Source organism: Ursus americanus, chromosome 12, assembly GCF_024610735.1.
Source record: "Ursus americanus isolate L20-20 chromosome 12, mUrsAme1.1.p, whole genome shotgun sequence".
Classification (NCBI taxonomy): domain Eukaryota; kingdom Metazoa; phylum Chordata; class Mammalia; order Carnivora; family Ursidae; genus Ursus; species Ursus americanus.
In genome coordinates, this window is record NC_142138.1 from 25,066,928 (window position 1) to 25,082,289 (window position 15,362).

General features: G+C 36.7%; 1 protein-coding gene across 2 annotated transcripts in view; it reads left to right on the forward strand.

Moving 5' to 3' along the window:
- LRRC7 (leucine rich repeat containing 7) overlaps nucleotides 1–15,362 on the forward strand; it is a 312,980-nt gene that overhangs the window by 263,453 nt on the left and 34,165 nt on the right. For both annotated transcript variants that reach the window (XM_045801366.2, XM_045801367.2), the window contains one exon: nucleotides 5,382–5,603. In XM_045801366.2, the coding sequence (XP_045657322.2) occupies nucleotides 5,382–5,603 (222 nt within the window). The remainder of the gene's footprint in view (nucleotides 1–5,381; nucleotides 5,604–15,362) is intronic.

Below are 15,362 nucleotides of genomic sequence, written 5' to 3' on the forward strand. Positions count from 1 at the left end.
GAAAATTGCCATTTGTTTCTTCTTAATATCTTCTGTTTCTTTGCTGAGACTTTTTATTTCTTTTTGCTTGGTTTCTTTTTTTTTTATTTGTTTTAAGCATATGCATAATTGTTCACTGAAGCATTTTTTAATGGCTACTTTAAAATCTTTGTCAGATAATGCTAACATCTCTGTCTTCTCAGTGTTGGTATTTCCTGATTATCTTTTTCCATTCAGTTTGACATTTTCCTGGTTCTTGGTATGATTGAAACCTGGACATTTTCATATAATGTTATAAAGTCTGGATTGTACTTAAACCTTCTGTTTTAGCTGGCCTCCTCTGACACCACTCCAGCTGGAGGAGAATGAGTCATTGCCTCATTCTGGCCAGGTAGGGAGAAGTCCAATTTTCCCATTCAGTCTCCATTGATACTTCAGGTAAATCTTCTAGTTATTGCTAGGTGAGGATGGAATTTCCATCTCCCCAGATGGTCTCCACTGGTACAGTGGGGGTGGCCTCATTGGGTGATAGAGACGGTCCTGACTCTCTACAAGGCCTCTCTGATCATACTATTGCTAAGGTAGAGGGCTGCCTCATTACTGCAGGGTAAGAATGAAAGCCCAGGCTCCTTGTGTGATCTCCACTGGCATCTTTGGGGTGGGGAAGACTTGCTATAGGCAGATGGGAATTAATGCAGTGGTGTCTTACTTGCCTTCTTGGACACCACCCTGGCAGGAGTGTTGGTGTGCTTTGTTACATCATTATAAGGGTAGAAGTCTAGGCTCCACACTTGGCTGTTGCTGGCATTGTCAGGGTGGGGCCACAGTTTTTTCCATCATGTTTGTTTATAGGAGAATTGTTATTGTCTAAAAGTCTGTCTTGCTAGGCTGCCCCTTTTCTGGTCCTTTGGCTAAAGAGAGAAAGCTACTGTTGGGGCTTTCCTCTTCTGCATCTGTTGGCATTCTGGGGTTGCCCACTTGCTCAGCTGCAAGTCTTGTTATGACAGAAAAATAAAACCCAAGAGATTCACTGCCATTTTGTTACTTGGTCTCCATATCTGAGTTGATCTACTTTCTCCTGTCTTCTTTCCTCTGGAAATGGACATAAAATGTCCAAGGTTTTAGTTGTTCTTGGAGGGAATAGAGAATAGTATGTCTACTCCATCTATCTGGAAGCAGAAATCCAACTGCCTAGATTTTTAAAACTTAACCTGCTTACTAAAGAAAAGTCACTATAGAACACATGGTATAAAGGGAAAATAATAGGACTGTTTTGTTGTTATTGTTGTTGTTTTACAAAATTACTGACTCATTTAAATGAGCGTCACTTGTTCCTTGAAATCGGTTACTGAGTTAACCTTTGTAGATGATTCTGTGTTGTTGACACTGCTCCCAAACATTTTGTGAACTCTACTGGACTTAATTTGAGAGAATGAATTGTGTCCACTTGAATATTCTTAGTGGCATAAACTGTCATCCTTTGAAGCTGTGTATGATTTTTGGAAGCAACCCCAAGTGGTTCAAGAGCCAAGATGGCTAGTAAAACAGATGACCAAATTGGGTAATATACTTCTCAGTCTAACAGTCTTTTCTAGGAGAATAGTGTGAACCAAAGCATTGTTGTAGTAAAAAAGTCATTTCTTTTATATCATACAAAACTTCCCAAACACTTTAAAATTCGACATAATAAGCCTGATTAGCTGTGGGCTAAATTTTGCATGAACAATGCCCTTTGGTATCAAATCAATATTTGTTTTCTGTGGTGTTGACATTGATGTTTTCTTGGGTCCAATGGATATTGGAGTTTTTCTCTGTAAATTTTGACAGTATGGTTTTGGGTCAACTTGAAAACACTATATTTCATCACTATTCCCCTCAAATATGTGTTATTTTGTCCAACCTCCCCTTGAAAGTTCAAAACAAATGTCAGATCTTCTCTATTTCTTTTTATCATTCAAAATGTGTAGCACAGTCTTTACAGAAACCTTTATGTTCACATTCCCCTTCAGTATGAGTCAGTGTTCTCAAAGCTAACCCTCTGCTTGAACAAATCCAGCCTCTGACATTTTCTACATTTTCATTAGCCCTTTGTACTTCGTCGTGAGCGTCCTTATTACCTTCCGTAAGCCTTTGTGCCAGTCAAAAAAAAAGTCCTCTTTACAATCCCTCCAACACCGTAATTGTCCCTTTAAATGTCTTGTGTCATTTATGTTTGCTTAACTTCACACAAAATTTAGTGCTAATTCTTGGCTTTCTACAGCTGTCACTCCCCATCCCCATGCAGTGCAGCCCGTAGTCCCAATAGAGAATGAAGTAACAGTACTGATGCAAACAGAATCATTTTACAGCACGTTCCTTCCATGCCCACTTGATGTTTTACCAAACTACCTGAGAACATGAGCTTTATCACTTCATAATTGTGGGAAGATTACTAAATACACTTATTTGCTTAACTATAATGCTCTAAGTCACATCCATTGGATCTAAAATAGATAACAGACCTAATTCAATAAGTAGGAGTGGCCCTTTGGCAAATTAAAGAGCTGCTAAAGAAATTTAATATATCCAACAATCGGATCCTTTTGTTCCTTTTCATGGTTCCTTTTCAATTCACAGTTCAACTATTAGGGGGAGAGAGCCTATTTGGGGGCTAGGGGACTGCAGTATAATTTTGTGTTTAAGAGCATGATCTTTCATAGTCAGATAGCCTTGGTTCAAATCCTGATCCTGTCAGTTTACCAGTAATGAAAATTACTTGGGGAAGCTACGTAACTTCTGCAGGCCTTAGTTTCCTCATTAGTAAAATTGGATGATGATAATTCATAATAGTTAACCTGTAATGCTGTTGTAAAGACTAAAGGAAGTAATATGTGTCAGATAAGTTTTAGCACATTATTTGGCACCTAGTGTTTCGATAGTAGCCATTATTTATTAAATGCCAGCTACTGTGCCAATCATTAAAGATGGTAAGTAGGATATGGTGATTGCCTTCAAGGAGTTCCAAATCAAAGCACAATTCTGGGCTCCAACTGTCCCATCAGAAGGGAAAACTAAACCAGAAAAATAAGTCTACAGGCTATAATAGTTATATAACATATGCAAACAGTTTTTCACCCTTGGATAGACCATTACCAGAATATTCTAATCAATGAAGAGATTGTTAAGTGGCCCTTATTAATTTTCTCATGTAGATTATGCATCCATGCTCTGGATCCTGCTAAGTTTTTCTGGGTGTTAACAATTCTTTGCTTGTCTACATTATCACTTTCAAATAAATTGCTGGTCTTCCTCTTGTCCACTGGCTCTAACACTGACCGAAGCCCCATGAGTATTATGCCAATGAAGGTGACAAGCAGGTTTAAATGTAAAATCAACTTATTGTTCCATAGCCAGGCTAGTCACCGTTAGTCAGCCTACATTGTCAGCATTTCAAACTCCAAGAAGTCATTGTCTCCACCTACATAACTTAGCATGCCAGTGAGTTCATTCAGAGTATAGCAGCTCAAAATGTCATACGGTTTATCATGGTTTTCCTCTCCTACCAAACGAGAGAACATGAAATTCCATGGAGGTAGGAGAGAATCAAACTAAGGGGAAAAACTTGACCAGGAGGGTGTTCAGTCATCTAGAGCAGCTATCAAAGTTGCAATATCTCCTTTCATTTAGATTTCTGAGAAGGGCATAGATACAATAAAGAAATATACATTTGCCCTTTATGAAGTTATCTTAGTTGTGTTCATGATGTTATAGCTTTGCCACTGTGGGTTAGTTGCACCGGATAGTGTTGGACTGATGATTATTTCACATTGTGCTGGTATAGCCTGACTCTTTTTTTTGCCTCTTTTCCTCCAATTTCTCATGACTGAAATATCTTTACTGTTTCTGTATGTAAACATTGTACATAATAACAAGACAACCAGTTGGGCATCTAAAAATATAATCAAATGGTTGTTTGCTTTGCCACACGTATTGCCGAATAATAATTTTGAATATTTTCTTCACTGAAGTCACCTCTTGTTTGGAATCAATATGCTTTCCATCTTCTCCAAATGATTTTCCATGATCACTGTCATTTCCTTATGTCTCTTAATGTTGCTCTTTTTAAAGAGCTTTTAAAAATTCAAATTAATCTGTTTCTTGAATGCATGTTTAATAATTTTTCCTTTATTCCTCCAATCTGAATTTTAATCAAAAATCTTGATTAGTCAGACTTTCCTAGCTAATGAATTACAAATTTGTTACAAATAGCAGAATCCACAGGCTTTCCTAACTAATGAATTCTAAGGTGAAATTCAGTTTTGAATTCCAAATTATCTACCCTTAAAAGATCAACAAGAAAGAAAATGAATTCAGAAAGTAACCCCTCAGATGCCTCCCTAGTAATAGGTGTACCAAGCACAGCAGTAAAACATATGTTTAAAAGTATTAGTGATAAGCATTCGCTTCCCATGTGAGACCTCCGTCTTAAGCCATACATAATTATAAAAGGCATATTCTCGGTTACCAGCCCACAAGCAGAACTGCTTGCTTGGTGGAAAAGATATCAAGTAGACTGACTCAAGAAACCGATGCTAAAACAAAGGTGAGAAAATCAGAGTGAGCAAGGAACAATGGTGTGCACCATAGCAGTTGAAGATGGGAGACCAAAGTGAGCATGCCCTCTCCCTCCAACAGCCACCTTAAGGACTGAGAAATGGTCATTATTGCTTTAAATGAGATACTAATGAATGTCTCTGAAAGCTAACCTTGGGGTGCTCTACATACAGAGCTCACTTGGAAGACCTTTCCACATCTAGTGCCTCCCTGAGCTACAGATACAGGAATTTATCACATGGTTCATTTCCAACGTGACTTAAAGATTCCAAAAACCATACTCTTGATTTGATAGTGCAGAACATGAGTAAATATTGATTAACCTCACCTGAACAAGCTCACTATGCACCTGTGACATAAAGGAAAGTACACCCTTCGATTCTTTTGCTTCAGAATCAGGAACCAGGCCCTCTCATTCTCCCCTTGATGTTTCCTATATCATATCTCTCTCCCTGCTGTTATTCAAAATAAAATGCCAGATGGAACTCCACTTTATTTTTAAGCTGTGACTACTTTTTGTTCTTGAGATTTTTCAGAGAGAATTTTGCTCCCTTAAAATGGGGGATGAAATAATCTTTGGCAAGACACCAGATGACTACGAATGCATTTAATGCAACCTGGCTCCAGTATTAACATTTTCACAAACCACAGTAGGCAGACCCTTACTGTTTTTTCATTATCCTTTCCAGCAGTGACTGAGAGCCCGAGTGATGCCACTTTACCAGAGAGGTATTCTGTGCGTGTGTTCTACTTTAATCACATCCTTTCAACACCACGAATCTTCGTCTGACAAATTATCTTCTCCACAGGCAGGCAGCCACATCCAGACTTTGATGGGGTCTCAAAGCCTTCAGCATCGTAGCCGGGAGCAGCAGCCATATGAGGGAAATATAAACAAAGTGACCATCCAGCAATTTCAGTCACCATTGCCTATTCAGATCCCCTCTTCACAGGCCACCCGGGGACCTCAGCCTGGACGGTGCTTAATTCAAACTAAAGGGCAAAGGAGTATGGATGGATATCCGGAGCAGGTGAGAAGAGTTTTTATCACTGATGAATTTTCAGGAAATGTTCAGGCAAGTCCAGTGAATCCACAGTTTACCTTCCCCCACTAATGTTGTCGGGGACAAATTAATGCTGTCACCATGTTGAATGGCGTGGAGCACTCTTTGTAGGGGTTTTATCATTATTTTCAGTGGTTAAACACTGCAACATATAAAAACCGATAGTTGGTAAAATGCCCATTTCACATAAGGAAAAACTGATGAATTGGAAGTTTTTCTGGTTTATCCTACCTCTTCTCCTATTCACTCTCCACTCTAATTTAAGGCTATAGCATGGCTTGTGAATGTTACAGAGCTTCCCTGGAATAGGTGTATTTACCAAGGCCTCTGGTGAAACTGAGAGTGTGAAAGATAAACTATTTGTGGGAACCTTTTTGAAAAGTTCTATCTTCTGGTTGTTGAATAGGACAAAGATAAAGCTTTGCTTGAAGAAAATGATAAAGAACAGTTAGAAGGGAAGCATTTCTGAAATGCTCCAAAAACTGCTGATAAGTACCATGTAACAAAAAAATTGCTGCTCTCCTGACCTATCTAAAATTAGGATTTACTTTTCCATTATAGAATCTGTTTTTCTTCCTTAGAACCAGAAAACTGAATAGAATCTTATCTATTGAATTACATTATGCTTAGAAAGTAAGACATTAAGATCTTAATACTCCCATAAAATTAATTTTTCTTATTTCATTCTTCAGATAAGTAGGCAAAGCTCCCACTGACTTCACTAAGTCCTTAATATGGTTTATAAAGATTTCATTTTATTATTGCCTACTTACAGCTTCAGATATCACCCTACCTTATTTTCTGAACATCTCATACGTTACCTTCTTTCTCCAGTTTTTTCTTTTACACTGTGAAGAGCCATTTATTATTGGATCCCAACTACTCTAGACATTGCCTGTACTTCTTAACACCCTTCTTGAGGCTTCGATTAGGTGTTAATCATTCTCAGAATCATACATTTTTTTAAGATAATTTTCTTCCTGTCCTACCTTGATCTAGGTCAAGTGTTGGATTTAAGGTAAGTAAATCAGACAGGTGCCTGTAATCAGGTAATAATATGAGGTTTTTAACTCTCCAGAGATTCCTTAAAGTTAATAACGTTTTTAAATTATGTTTTATTAGAGGCACCTAGATGGTTAAAAATTGTTCATATTCCCTCCACCCACAAATATCATAACCTCAATGAAGTTCTTGGATTTCATTATTCCTATTAGAAGCTACATGATTTTTTTTCCCCTCAGAATGAGCACATTTAAAAATCCACTGAGATCAATGCCCTCTGTTTCACCTACTTTGAATAGTAGGGTTAGTACCAGCATGCAGTTATTCTGAGCACTCTAAATGTAAAGGCCTTTTTTACATTATTTCTCAAAATACATAAATTGTATAGTTTGACTAATGAGAGGAGTACTAAACTCTAAAGTTTACATACTTATTAAACTTAAAACATCATGATTCTTTCAGTGAAGGTATTTGTCATGGCTGGCAGGTGTTTGGGTTCACAGTTCCAACATCAGATGCCTTTCAACCTGAGAGGTAAAAACGGAAACATTCGATGGCTGTGTTAAGGAAGGGACTTAAGTAAATTCCTCTAGGCTTCCCAGTTTTTTTCCTGCCTTGGTTTCGGGCTGAAATGGTTTGGAATGCTGAGATAAAATTTACCAGGTGAATAATATACTGTTATTATCATTCATTTGATTCATAACTTGTTCATAACTTGCTGAATATTTTCAAAAGAAACTAACATTAACTTGGTTTTTCTCTTTTGTAAATGGATAGTCCATGACAAAGTATATTTATATATGTGGAACATACAGATACCAAAGCAGAAATAGGAGGGAAAAACATCAACACAATGCTTCAAACATTTCAAAACCCTTTCATATATTAACTGACTTGATCCAATTAATAACGATATGACACAGATAGAGCAGTTTCTGTTTATTGACTAGAAAAGTAAGATTCAGAGAAGTTAACTGTCACACAACCATTTAGAAGCTGAGCTGGAATTAGAGTTGGCTAATTTTTCTGAAAGATCTACAAAATGGTACATCAGAGGATTTTATTCGTCAGTCTTTATTTAGTAAGTCTCTTCAAAAGATTTAATGAGTACTTTGAGTTGCACTTGCATCTCTAATTCACAACAAAAGAAGGTATGAAAATAGAAGAAGAATGAAAAATTTAATTGTTCTTTAATATTAACATTTATATATTTGATTATATAATTAGATATATAATTATATATTGATATATAATTATTTCATATAATAATCTATTATATGTTATTATATATCACATGTAATATATCATATATAATGATTATTATATATAATAATATAATTATTACATATTGCTATATCATGTCATTATATAAATCAGATCATATCACTCTTCTGCTTAAAAAGCCCTAGTGGCTTTGAAATTTCTGAAATCATATACATCCTTATTATGGCATACAGCCCCTACATATCTGGCCTCTGCCTCCTCTCTTTCTACTTTTTCCTTCACCTATTTTTTCTCTAGTCATGCTGAACTTGTTGTTGTTATTGTTGTTGTTGTTAACAGTATTGATACAATTTACGGACCTTAAAGTTCACCTGTTTAAAGTGTACAATTCAGTGGGTTTTATATATTTATACAATTGTGCAACCATCACCATAATGTAATTTTTAAACATTTTCATTATTCCAGAAAGAAACTTTGTACCCATTAACAGTCACTTTCCATACTCCCTTCCCTTCATTTCCCCCAGCCCTAGACAATCACTTATCTACTTTGTGTCTCTATACATTTGCCTATCCTGGGTATTTAATATAAATGAGATCATACAATATGTGAGTTTTTTTTGTGACTGACTAATTTCAATTAGCATATTGTGCTAAGTGTAGAATGTATTACTAATTCATTCCTTTGTATTGCCAAGTAACATTCCATTATATGGATATACCACAAACTGTTTATCCATCAGTTTATGTACCTTTTATTTCCACTTTGGGGCCATTATGAATAATATTGCTATGAACATTAATGTACAAGTCTGTGTGGGGGTAGTTTTTCTTTGCGGGGGTAGTTACTTAGGAAGGAAATTGCTTGGTTAAATGGTAATCATGTTTGTAATTTTGAGAAGCTTCTAAACTCTTGCCTAAGGTGGCTGCCACATATTACATTCCCACCAGCAATGAAGAAGTATTCTAATTTCTTCACATTCTTACCATTATTTATTGTCTTTTTATTATAGCCATCCTATGAAGTAGTATGTCATAATTATTTTAATACCCATTTCTTTAATGACTCATGATGTTGAGTGCGTCTTCATGCATTTATTAACCATTCGTATGCCTTCTCTGGATAAATGTCTATTAAACTTCTTTGCCCATTTATATTTTTTAAAAGTACTTATTTGTTTATTTGAGAGAGAGAGAGAGAAGGAGAGCAGGAGGAAGAGGGAGAGGGGGAGAGAATCTTTAGCAGACTCCACACTGAACATAGAGCCCAATGCAGGGCTCAATCTCACAACCCCAAAATCATGACCTGAGCTAAAAGCAAGAGTTGGTTGCTCAACTGACTGAGCCACCCAGGTGCCCCTGCCCATTTTTTAATTAGGTTATTTGTGTTTTCAATGGCTGAATTTTAAGGGTTGTTTTATTCTGGAGATAAGACCCTAACCATATATATGATTTGCAAATATTTTTTCCCATTCCTTGGGTTATCTTTTCTCTTTCTTGGTAGTCTCCTTTGAAGCACCAAAGTTTTTAATTTTTATAAAGTCAATCATCTCTTTTATCACATTTGGTTTCATAGCTAAGAAAGCATCACCTAACTGAAGATCATACAGACTTACTTTTGTATTTCTTCTTAGAGTTTTGTAGTTTTAGCTCTTACATTTCAGTCTCTGATTTGAGTTTGAGTTCATTTGTGTGGGGGGGGTGAAGTAGGGGTAAAAATCATTATTTTGCATGTGGATGTCCAATTGTCCCTGTACCAACAATCTTTTCAGGTTGTTCTTTCCTCATTGAATTATCTTGGACCTTTTGTTGAAAATCTATTGACCATAAATGTTAGGGTTTATTTCTGGAGTCTCAATTTTATTTCATTGATCTATACATCTATCCTTTTGCCATCTTGTTGTTTCTTGATTTTATAAAGACCCATCTATCTTAAGGGCAATTAAAATCACTGACTTTAGGGACTGGCACAGTTTTCCCATTTTTCTTTTTGTCTGTTGCATGATCTTTTACATTATTCATATTTCTACTAAAATGTCATTTGAGCATTTGAAATATCATTTCTTGGCTATTCTCCCTAAAATAGCTCCACACTCTTGTTCCATCACTCTCTACTACCTTTCCTGCCTTATTTTTTCACAGCTCATCTCGCTATCTGAAATTATTCATTGTTTACATGTTTAATATATTTTCCCCACTAGAATGTAAGTTCCATGAAGGTAAGGATATTTTATCTTTCTGACAAGGTGCCTGGCACTTAGTAGGAAATCAGTAAATATTTGTGGAGTAAAGGCATGAATAATGATTTCTACAACAATTTTCATTTTCAAAGCTATAATGGTTTTTCCAAGCAGTTAGTCACATAATTGGAGCATGTCATTGAAGAACTGGCATACTTTCTAATAGCTCATCACATGTTTTAAGAAGAAGCCATTATATACTTTTGACAATGTATATTTGAAAGTATCTTTTGTCATATATGCACATATTTATTCAAACAAAAGTTAATTGAGTGCTAACTATGTGCCAGCCATTGTCCTAGAGAGTCAATGAAGAGATAACATAATAGATATGATTAATAGAGGGGATTCAAGTGTCCTACTTGCATACAAATCCATGTGGATGTGGATGCCTCTTCACTAATACTCTCTGATAATACTCTCAGGAGTCAGGCCTAGAAATGGCCTCAGAAGCTTAATGTTCTTGATTACAAGGTTCCTTCTTGATGCTTCAACAATGAACAACTCTCCAATAGGTCAAAATCTCACCTTGAATTTCCATCAGTACAGAGTTTTTGAGGCTCTGCTTACTTTACTTCCCCAAAAGATTTTCAAACAACTATATATTTTGGGGGTTTTTTAAGTAAAAAATAAGAAAAGTCAATTCTTTTATAACAAATAAGCAAGTTTCCCCTTGATTTTTTTATCAAGCCTCTTAATTATAAGCAACTCATACTAAAAGACTTAAGCAAAAAAAGAGTTTTAACTCATTTACAGTTAGCTGAAACTCCAGGGATGGGTAAGCTTCAGATGAGGCTTACAGTGGGCTCATGACCTCTATGGGTTGGTTCCTGTCTCAAAAAGGCTTTCCCATCATGGTAGAAAAATAGGTCGAAAACTCCAGACCCTCTCAGATTTAAGACCAGCAGGAAAGCACAAGATTCTCTTTCCTGGAAATCCTAGTAGATACCTCATTACTCCTTTTTGATTGGATTACCTGCCCAGCCTGTAAACAATCGTATTTCTAAGGGATACAGTACTTTGTTTTAGGTCTAGATAACATGATTCATCCAAAGCATATAGGCTGAGAATAAAGAAGTGGGTGGTTATTCAAAGAGAAATTAAGGTTATAGCTACCAGAATTTGGATGAATGGATCTTGGACAGCAAAAGCAAACATATCCATTAAAAGCTTTTATATATACTGCTAGGAAAAAGAATGGTAATTAGAACATATCCTAGTAAGCCAGTTCATTACAGCATCGCCAAATGTTTTTCTGGAATGCAATTCCCTCACCCTCATTACACCTCCCAACACAGACACACAGACACACACACATACACACACACCACATGTGTCGTTTCTATGTGCACATGTACACACAAGTGCTACCATTTCTTTTGTTCTTACCACTAGGTTGTAGAGCATTGTAAGACCAAATCAGATTACTACCTTCTAGATATTATTTCTAGACAGTATAGATTATGACCTTCACAGGGCCTCACTGTTACATAACAATCCATTTTATCATAGACCTCCCTAAAATAAGACCCAGGGGCGCCTGGGTGGCTCAGTCGTTAAGCGTTTGCCTTTGGCTCAGGGCGTGATCCCAGTGTCCTGGGATCCAGCCCCGCGTCGGGCTCCCTGCTCCCCTGGGAGCCTGCTGCTTCCGCTCCCACTTCCCCTGCTTGTGTTCCCTTTCTCGCTGGCTGTCTCTCTCTGTCAAATAAATTAATTAAAAAATCTTTAAAATAAAATAAAATAACCCAGTATTATAATTAGAGCAAGACTGACACAGACCAGAAGCATGAAGTCAAGTCAAATGATGGAAGCAGATGCTCAAAGAAGCAAATACACCCTTGACTTCCAGCCTGTTATTTATATTTTCAGCCAGAAGTTTCATTCATTCATATCAATAACTTAATAAAAAAATTGAAATTTTTCATTAAATAAGCTATTTATTAGCCTTTTAGTTCTGACCTTTTGCTAGAACACTGCATTTCCTCTTTGCTAAATCTCTTTAGTTTCTGACTGCTTCTTGGCTGTGAGCTATCCTCTGCTCTTACATTTTATGGCCCTGTTACCAGGCAGGTGGAACTCCTTATGTGTGAGATGAATACTCTCTGTGACATGCTTTATGGGACACAACAGTCACAACACAACCTATTAGCCATACCATAGCATGCCCAAGGGCAGTCTAGCTTCAGATCAGAATTTATGGTTGTTTGTCACATGTATAAAACCACAGTGTCATCTTTATTATTTCTATTATTAAAAAATATATTGAGGCAGTTCTTCATATACTTGGCACATATGAAATTTGTTTCCCTTAGATTTTTAGTGCCTTCCAGATTGACAATAATATAAAATAGATGCAGTCAGTACCTTGAAAGAAACCACTAGAAAGTACTCTCAGCAATTTACTTTGTAAATAAAATCTGTTGCATAGGTTTCCTTTCAGGTTTTATAGTGGCCTGGGGAAAACCAGAAGTGTATATACCTTCCACATATTTCATTGTGCAATATAAAATTTTCACATTAGAATGATCTAATCCAAATTTCAAATAATTTAATTGGAAACGCGCAGATATATGGGGAAGCACAAAGGTAAAATGTTTAAATCATATTAGTTCTTTTCTTACTATTTTCTAATTAACCACTGGTAACAAAAAAGGATTACTAGGTAAACTGGTGTATTGCATAAAGCTAAAATATTCCTTTGAGCTACATCAAGCTATTTTATGTTCGTATCCACAGATGGTGAGCCATATAAATACAAAATCATTATAAACTGTAGTTGCTATTACCCTATGATAACTAGTTTTAACAAACCTAGCTCAATTAGAGGAAAAGTTATAATTAAACATATCTTTAAAATAAAAATATGGGAAAGTACTTATGGTAATTGCAGTTACCCATAATTTAGAAACTATTCATTAAAGACTCTACCATAAAAATCACATTAGTGGATAGTGTTTTGCACTTGTGTTGCAAGTGAACTATGTAACAGCTAAACATTATATTTATTATTATGAAATATGATAGTAAATTAAGGATAGTCTCATTAAACGGCCAAACCTAATTAATCCAGATCCCAGAGACTCTTAATATATGCTAATTAAGCCAGGAACAGTACTCAGGTTTGCCTTGAACTATCTAAGAGCTAGGGATTAAAGGTATCTTGAAAATAAAAATATAGAGAGCATTTGGGCGTTTACATTTTTCCCCATCAAATTAATAGGCTAACTAAGCAAGATTGGTGGGGAAAGCATTACACTACTTAAGAAAGCAAACATTTCCAATCATCTTTAAGAACTTTCCCAGTATATATTTATATAGATACAAAATATGTGTTAATGTGTTTCTTTAGATTTTTTTTTTCTTAACTCCTTATTAATCTTTGGCCTGCTAATCTCTGGTAACACTTGGTTTACCTAGTTCCAGTACTTGTTCTGTACTTAAAAGTTATAAAAGTCTGTCTGTCTGTCTTTCTTTCTGTCTGTCTTTCTCTCTTTCTTTCTTTCTTCCTTTCTTTCTGTAACCAAAGTGTATGCTCCCTCTGGGGTCCCAGGTCTTTCTATCATCTCAGGTCACCCCATCCCACTTTACATGGAAAACTAGGATTTTCACCACAGTCTTCATACATATCTCAGCTCAGGATCATCAAGAATTCCTAGGTTTGGGGCGCCTGGGTGGCTCAGTAGGTTAAGAGTCTGCCTTTGACTCAGGTCATGATCCCAGGGTCCTGGGACAGAGTTCCACATCAGGCTCCCTGCTCAGTGGGGAGCCTACTTCTCCCTCTGCTTTCCACTCCCCCCTGTTTGTGCACTCATGTTGTCTCTCTCTCTCTCTCTGACAAATAAATAAATAAAATCTTGAGAAAAAAAAGAATTCCTAGGTTTGTTGTCATGTGTCTCTAGGTCATTCTGGCAATGATTCCTTTCTGCTGAATTCTTGATCTACATTGTGCATTCACTCTTATAATAGCTTCACCTTCACTACAGCCTTGGCATGACATGGACCTACTCCTGGTGCCATCGTTTCCCCATAGGTCTCAAAGCACAAGGCTCTTGTGTTGAACAGACTTTCATTGATAGTTTAGGGTTTGGTGAGATAATACAGCACAGAATACTAGACTATCAGCCCTCATGGTTCTAAATATTTATCAACTATTCCTTGTCACAGTTTCTCCATATTCTTGACCTCTTTCTGTTTTCAGTATTCTCCTCTGTCTTCCAAGGCTTCTAACTGCCTCTCCAAGAGCTGGTGCCAAACCCAAAACTTCTGAGTATTTCATTCTTCCTCTGTTCCACCCTCGCTCGAGCTCTGGTCAAAAGTTCTCCCCTTTCTCGGATCCCTCCTACATTGTTGGGGGGAATGCAAGTTGGTACAGCCACTCTGGAAAACAGTGTGGAGGTACCTTAAAAAGTTAAAAATTGAGCTACCCTATGATCCAGCCATTGCACTACTGGGTGTTTACCCCAAAGATACAGACGTAGTAAAGAGAAGGGCCATATGCACCCCAATGTTCATAGCAGCAATGTCCACAATAGCTAAATTGTGGAAGGAGCCGAGATGCCCTTCAACAGATGACTGGATTAAGAAGTTGTGGTGCATATATACAATGGAATATTACTCAGCTATCAGAAAGAACGAGTTCTCAACATTTGCTGCAACATGGACGGCACTGGAGGAGATAATGCTAAGTGAAATAAGTCAAGCAGAGAAAGACAACTATCATATGATTTCTCTCATCTATGGAACATAAGAACTAGGAAGATCGGTAGGAGAAGAAAGGGATAAAGAAAGGGGGGGTAATCAGAAGGGGGAATGAAACATGAGAGACTATGGACTATGAGAAACAAACTGAGGGCCTCAGAGGGGAGGGGGGTAAGAGAATGGGATAGACTGGTGATGGGTAGTAAGGAGGGCATGTATTGCATGGTGCACTGGGTGTTATACGCAACTAATGAATCATCGAGCCTTACATCGGAAACCAGGGATGTACTGTATGGTGACTAACATAATATAATAAAAAATCATTAAAAAAAAAAAAGTTCTCCCCTTTCTCAAAATAAAAAACCTGCCTTTTCTAAACAATAGAATCATCTACCAAAGAGATGAATTGTACTATTCTCCTAGAAAGCAGTAGCAACTTATTTAAATAGCCATATTTTCCCTCACTGTATATTCGCAAACTTTCTTTCATTTATTCATACAGTGTCTTCTAATTGGTTGTAATATATGTGCATTTAAAGTAGGTAGCTGAAACAATGCACAGT